This window comes from Brienomyrus brachyistius, unplaced genomic scaffold (genome assembly GCF_023856365.1).
Source record: "Brienomyrus brachyistius isolate T26 unplaced genomic scaffold, BBRACH_0.4 scaffold46, whole genome shotgun sequence".
Taxonomy (NCBI): domain Eukaryota; kingdom Metazoa; phylum Chordata; class Actinopteri; order Osteoglossiformes; family Mormyridae; genus Brienomyrus; species Brienomyrus brachyistius.
Window position 1 is genome coordinate 1,607,501 of NW_026042321.1, and position 7,500 is coordinate 1,615,000.

General features: G+C 43.2%; 1 protein-coding gene across 2 annotated transcripts in view; it reads left to right on the plus strand.

Moving 5' to 3' along the window:
• Positions 1 to 7,500, plus strand: part of LOC125723174 (dual adapter for phosphotyrosine and 3-phosphotyrosine and 3-phosphoinositide-like) — a 20,756-nt gene that overhangs the window by 1,304 nt on the left and 11,952 nt on the right. For both annotated transcript variants that reach the window (XM_048999581.1, XM_048999582.1), the window contains exons 3-4: positions 4,366 to 4,488; positions 5,796 to 5,929. In XM_048999581.1, coding sequence (XP_048855538.1) covers positions 4,366 to 4,488; positions 5,796 to 5,929 — 257 coding nt within the window. The remainder of the gene's footprint in view (positions 1 to 4,365; positions 4,489 to 5,795; positions 5,930 to 7,500) is intronic.

Below are 7,500 nucleotides of genomic sequence, written 5' to 3' on the forward strand. Positions count from 1 at the left end.
GTTCCTCAGATAGTTTGAAATGTAACAAGCATTATTATTTTCGGTGACCATTTCAATGCCATCAGTGCCCTTTTAATGGTACTCTGGGAACGCCGGAAAGTGGCTTTAAGCTTTTCTTAAAGAAGGAGATGAATAACATCCATTAACTAACAATTTCAGCATCAGGACGACACAGGACACAACCCTCAGCTGCCCCCTGCATTAGTTACTTGAATTTATAGTTACTTCCAAGATTCTTTAATTGTCACATGCATAGTCATACAGGTACAAAATGCAGTGAAATGTATTTGAATGTCCAACTAGTTACAAAGGATATGAAGAAAAAATAAAAAGGAGAAATATATTTTTTAGAACTTTGAATATATTGATTTGAAACAGGTGTGCGATGTGCAGTTAAAAGTGAAAGTGCATTGTATGGAATGATGATGGTGAGAATGAGACCCTGAGAAGGTTGCTGTCCAGTATAGTATAAAAGTACTATAATATTATACTATAATACAGTGTAGAGAGAGGTGGCTGTGTCCTGATTAAGAAGTCAAATAAAAACTCTGAGTCTTTCTGCTTTGGTCATGATGTTGTGGAACCTTCTTCCTGATTGCAGAAACTGAAATAGTGTGTTACCAGGATGAGAGGGTCTCTAACAATCTTTATGGCTCTGGATCTACATCTCCTTATGGAGCTGACCTGCAGTGAAGGGAGAGCTGACCTGCAGTGAAGGGAGAGCTGACCTGCAGTGAAGGGAGAGCTGACCTGCAGTGAAGGGAGAGCTGACCTGCAAAGATCACTCTCTGAAGCACTTTTTGGTTCAAAACGCTGCTGTTGCCGTACCAGTATGAGATGTTCTAAGTGAGGATGCTCTCCACAGCCCCGGAGTGGAAAGTCCTTAGGACAGCAGGGGAGACTGCGAACTTCCTCAGCTGTATAAGGTGGCACAGTCGCTACTTTGCCTTTTTTGATGAGCGTGGGTATGTGCAGCCCACGTCAGGTCCTCAGAGATGTAGACGCCCAGGTACTTGAATTTGCTCATTTTCTCCACTGGAGCTCCGTTGATGACAAAGGGCTCGTAATCACGCTGCTGTCTCCTACTGAAATCTACCACCAACTCCTTTTTCTTACTGGTGTTCAGCTGGAGACACTTAGTTACTTAATTAACTTAATGAGATGCCGATTAGTCAAGCCAGCTGTGTTGAGGGTGGAGTTAACATTTTTACTAATATAACTGTCTTTTGAGGTATTTTTAAAATAAAAAGTCTATCCATCCATCTGTCTCCCAACCACTTATCTTGGTTTGGGTTGGTGGGTGAAGTATAATATGCTACCACATCCCATTTACAGATTAATACAGGGTTGCATATTTTATCACTGTTTGAACTGGTAGTAAATTAACTCTTAGAACCTGACCAACGCAAAATGCGTTAATTTTCACACCCAGCAATCTCAGGCTCGTAACTTTTGTGCGCAATCAGGCATGTATTTTAAGCATTTTCCACCAAAATGCACTCCTGGTAATCCACGAAACATCAATGTTATTCACAATGGACGGAAAACAAAACTCATATTCCGCAGTGATCCATGGGAATGCGAATTCAGTGAGCGGGGAGACAGCTGAGAGTCAAAACAGATTGTGTTTAAGGCCAGCAGTGTATGTGGTCACGTCCCAGGAGAATCCCTCAGTTCAGCTGTGAGGAATGCTCGATGTATGTATAAATTGGGGGGCCAGCGTGTGGTTCTGTGGCCTAAGCCTGTGTGCCTGTAATCAGAAGGTCGCAGGTTCAAATCCAGCCTCAGCCTGTGTCGGTCAAGGCTTTTTGAATACATCTCAGTAGCAACAAAATATTTCTAACACTGGGTTCATAATTATACATTTTTTAAATGCACCTTTCAGGTCACTCAAGGACACCTCACAAATAAAAATACAATAACACTTAAAATCACATGCGACAAAACAATGAGATGCAGATGGGAAGAGAATATGCCAGCTTAAAAATACAAGTTTAGATGTCAGTTTTAAATTGTCAAATTTTTTTCCCCCACTGTTGGGTGCTGTTCCCACTGAGGTACTTCACAGAAGTGTGTGATTTAAAAAAATTAAAATTAAAATAGTAATGATGATGCATGTAATGCTAAATGTGTTTGTGGTGTCATGTACGTTTTTATAGTTTTCCAGCCAAGTCCTGCATCCACCTAAGCTAGAAGTCGTGATTGTCCAATAGGAATGCTCCTTACTTGAATTCCTATTGGACATTCACGACTTCTAGTTTAAGTTAACTCTTGCTTTGTGGAAACCCCCCCTGATTAATTCTTTAGCATATGTGGCTAGGCATACATTGGTCATAGGTTGTGTCTCTTAACTGTTTTGTTTTTATTTGTGTTCCTGCGACGGTTTTGGTCAAGGCTGGAGTGAGAATATGGCATCGCTGATTTGCTGAGAGTATCTGTCTGCCTGTCCTTTTGACCTGTCAGAAGAACTCAATATGTCTACTAAAAGCACGTGGTCAGTGTGTTTTGACTCAGCCATTATTGACGTTTGTACTATTATTACCTGCAGAATACCAACATACCTACCATTGCTCCAAATCTTTAATAAACAAGAACAGGACAAACCAAACAGACTAAAAAAATAAATAAAACAACCTAAGAGATCAGTGTGTGATTTTCTCAGCTCTGCCCACTTCCCAGAAGCGGTTTTCACTAGTTTACTATAGTAGTCTGAGTATGAAGTGTAATTCTTTGGAATATTCATCCATCTATCCATCCATCCATTTTCTGTAGCCACTTATCCGATTCAGGGTCGTGGGAGTACTGGAGCCTATCCTGGAGGTTATGGGTGCAAGGCAGGGAACAACCTAGGATAGGGTGCCAACCCATCGCAGGGCACACTCACACCTATGGGCAGTTTAGTAACCCCAATTAGCTCCAGCATGTTTTTGAACTGTGGGGGTAAACCAGAATACCCAGAGGAAACCCCACAACGACAAGGGGAGAACATGCAAACTCCACACACATGGAACCATGTTCCAATCGCATGGTCCGAAATTATGGGACAAATCACATCTCATATTGTTTCAAAACAGGACACAGAATTTTATTTTTGCATTATCGGACAACTCTGTGTTATTCGGGATGAGTGGCAGCCAGGGGTGTAGTTAGAGATAAATGGAAAGGAGGGTGAGTCTTTACTTGGGGGGGGGGGCTTAATGACTTAAGCCAATAAATACAGATTTGTTTGGAGGAACTAAGCCCCCCTAAGATAGATCTAATGATGCCCCAGGTCACTGGCTTAACGTTCACCACCTATACTGCTCCATATGTACTGCAGGAATTCAGCTTCTGTATATTGAGTTGCAGATGAATAGAATATGGGATCATATCTACTACTTGCCGTGCTGGCAGCTTAATCCCGCCATGATTTAAAAATGAATAGATCTGAACTTCTGTGGTAGCAAGAAACTGAGCAAATTGGCTTTGCATGGTGAGTGTTTAACGTTTTAATTTGGGTCCTGAATGCAGAATGTTATCAGTTCAGAATGTTATCAATACCCTCCCTCTGCTTCTGCCTCATACTTGTAGTTGAGATTAAACTTGCAAGCGGTCCTATATCTGTCAGCAGGAAGTCTGTAGCAGCTCTGAATATGTTGTGTAGGATGGGAGAAGAGGGTTCTGTTTCCTGGTCATGCAAGAATAGCTCACATCTGTGTTTGGCTTTTTACTATAGAACGATTACTCATTAAAATTTTTTTGCATGCATTTCGTTCAAAGATGAACCTTTGACAACCTGCTTAAATATTAAAACTTCTGAAAGCTACCAAAAGGCTTTTCGCAGTTTTGGTTTCAAAGGCATTTAGGTAAATTTGGTCTGGATTCCACAACTGAAATAGAAAACCTAAGTGGGCTGGTTTGTGTTTTTATGAGTCAGCTCTGAGGGTCATCGGCGACCGTTGCGGAGTTCTTAGAAAATAGAGGACTGTGCCTATTAACAGAGTTTACGTCACTTCTCAGAGAGCCCTTATTATGTATGATGAAGTAATGCTTTCAAATGGAAATACAATATATAATCAACTTGAATATTTCGTCGTCTTTAACAAAAGATAGATACAGATAGTATTTGTGTATATTCTTTCCAGGTATTGATATATTAAATTATTCCATGTAAAGAGATGTGGGCTTTGCCATTTCCTGTAACCTGTGTTTTTTTGGGGTTAACCCCCATCTAAGCGTGGTTGCCCCCCTCCCCCTCTGGCCACACGCCACGGCATCCGGTCCTGTGTGCTATGAAACTCACTTGGCTCTCTGTGTGTTTTTCTGGGTTAACCTTCACCTTGCCCCCCACCCTATCCCCTCCCCCCCCCCCCGACCCCCCGCCAGCTGGTACCACTATGACCTGTCTCGTCACGCTGCCGAGGCGCTACTCCTCTCCAACGGCCGTGACGGCAGCTACCTCCTCCGGAACAGTCAGGAAGGACCCACCTTCTTCGCCCTGTCTGTCAGGTAGACCCTCCCCCCAACAATAACAGCAAGAAAGACAAGCCAGTGACTGCCACCTAACACAGAACAGACCTTTAAGAACAAAAAGATATAGGTGGTCACTTTTTTTAAGTTGTGTTGATATTTCAGATACTTTTGTCTCTAGCAACATGCAGATAAGAATCAGAGAGCAGAGTCAAGATTAAGGGTGTTACTCAGGATCCAGTGAACATGGGATTACTCAAACTGGATATCCTAACCAGCTGAGCTAGATGCTGTCCTAGGATATTCACTTATTTTTCAATTTAATTGTCGTTGCTTGGATTATAAGGCTGCATATGATGTATCAGAATGACTCTATATAATGTATAAGAAATTATTATACCCACTAAAGATTATTTAGGGCACATCTGGTAAGCCGACGCACAAAATCTGTTTTGGCAGTTGCCAGGAGAACGGTAATGTGCCAAGTGTAAAGTTTGGTGGTTATGGTGTGGGGTTGTTTTGCAGGGGTTGGGCTTGGTCCCTTAGTTCCAGTGAAAGGAACTTTTAATGCTGCAGCATTCAAAGCCATTTTGGGGATGGCCTCTTACTGTTCCAACATGACTGCACATCAATGGACAAAGCAAGGTCCATAAGGACATGGATGAGCGAGTCTGGTGTGGAGGAACTTGCCTGCACAGAGCCCTGACCTCAACCCAATAGAACACTATTGGGATGAATTAGAGCAGAGATTGCGAGCCAGGCATTCTCATCCAACATCAGTGCCTGACCTTACAAATTATCTCCTGGAAGAATGGTCAAGAATTCCCATAAACACACTCCTAATGCTTGTGGACAGCCTTCCCAGAAGAGCTGAAGCTGTTACAGCTGCAAGGGGTGGGTCAACTCCATATTAAAGCCTCTGTATTAAGAATGGGATGTCATTAAAGTTCAGGTGTCCCAATACTTTTGGCACTATAGTATATCTGTATAAGTGTTCATCCTGTGGTGTGTTGGCGCCCGCCCGGGGTTGGTTCCCGCCTGCACCCATTGTTCCCAGGATAAGCCCCCGGGCCCACCGCAAGCCCAGTGGGGAATAAGCGGTCACAATATGGATGGATGTATGAGTGTTATAAGACAAATGCCACATGTCAAATGTGACCACTCACAAGATTGACTCAAAAAGTGAAATGTCATGATAATTACAGCCACCATCGGACTGTATTCTTCATTTAATTACAAAAATATGATGTTTTTTTGTTTTTCTTGCTGGTGGGACATCTGATACCTGGGATGGCCAGTGATGCAATGCATGCATCGGTACTATGACTGTTTCTGCTACCTTGCAGAGCAAAGGACTCGGTGAAACATTTTCACGTGATCCGGAAGGACAACCGGTACTGTTTCGGATTCAATGAATTCCCCTCCCTGCGAGAATTCATCAACCACTTTGCCAACCAGCCACTGCTAGGCAGTGAAACGGGTGAGTTTGACCACTGGGGCTACACAGCCGGTGCCATTAGCTTTGCTACTCCAGGAACTGAGTGACCATTTATATACTTGTATTGAAATATTATGAATATAAACAATACAACAAAATATTATAGCCGAGTTACTTTTAGTAATTCTTGCAATGGATTATAACATGTCTGAATTAATTTTGAAAAGGAAGGAATGGTAGCTATAAGGACAACTGTAAACTTATAAATGTTATAGATATAGAGATGTTTTAGTGATGTGTGTGTGTGTCTGTATATATATGTATATACACACACACACACACACACACACACACACACACCGGCCACTTTATTAGGTACACCTTGCTAGTACTGGGTTGGACCCCCTTTTGCCTTCAGAACTGCCTTAATCCTTCATGGCATAGATTCAACAAGGTACTGGAAACAATCCTCAGAGATATTGGTCCATATTCACATGATAGCGTCACGCAGTTGCTGCAGATTTGTTGGCTGCACATCCATGATGCGAATCTCCCGTTCCACCACATCCCAAAGGTGCTCTATTGGACTGAGATCTGGTGACTGTGGAGGCCATTTGAGTACAGTGAACTCATTGTCATGTTCAAGAAACCAGTCTGAGATGATTCGAGCTTTATGACATGGTGCATTATCCTGCTGGAAGTAGCCATCAGAAGATGGGTACACTGTGGTCATAAAGGGATAGACATGGACTGTTTAGGGAACAGTGTGTGGCTCTTTGGGCTAAGCCTGTGTGCCTGTAATCAGAAGGTTGCAGGTTCAAACCCAGCCTCAACCTGTGGGTCCTTGAGCAAGGGCCGTAATTCCCAGCTCCCTGGGCGCTGCTATGGGTGGCAGCCCTTCGCAGACAACTTCCTCTATGAAAAAAGAGGAAGTTGTGGGAGGCGTAAAGACACTTTCCCTAAGGGGATCAATAAAGTATCGATTATTATTATGGTCAGCAACAATACTCAGGTAGGCTGTGGCGTTGCAACGATGATCAATTAGTACTAACGGGCCCAAAGTGTGCCAAGAAAATGTCCCCCACACCATTACACCACTACCACCAGCCTGAGCCATTGATACAAGGCAGGATGGATCCATGCTTTCATGTTGTTGACGCCAAATTCTGACTCTACCATCCGAATGTCGCAGCAGAAATCGAGACTTATCAGACCAGGCATTTTTCCAATCTTCTATTGTCCAATTTCGGTGAGCCTGTGCGAATTGTAGCTTTGAGTTTCCTGTTCTTTGCTGACAGGAGTGGCACCCGGTGTGGTCTTCTGCTGCTGTAGCCCATCTGCCTCAGGTTCGATGTGTTGTGCGTTTGGAGATGCTCTTTTGCATACCTTGGTTGTAATGAGTGGTTATTTGAGTTACTGTTGCCTTTCTATTGGCTCGAACCACTCTGGCCATTCTCCTCTGACCTCTGGCATCAACAAGGCATTTTCGCCCATAGAACTGCACCTCACTGGATGTTTTCCCTTTTTCGAACCATTCTCTGTAAAGCCTAGAGATGGTTGTGCGTGACAATCCCAGAAGATCAGCAGTTTCTGCAATACTCAGACCAGCCTGT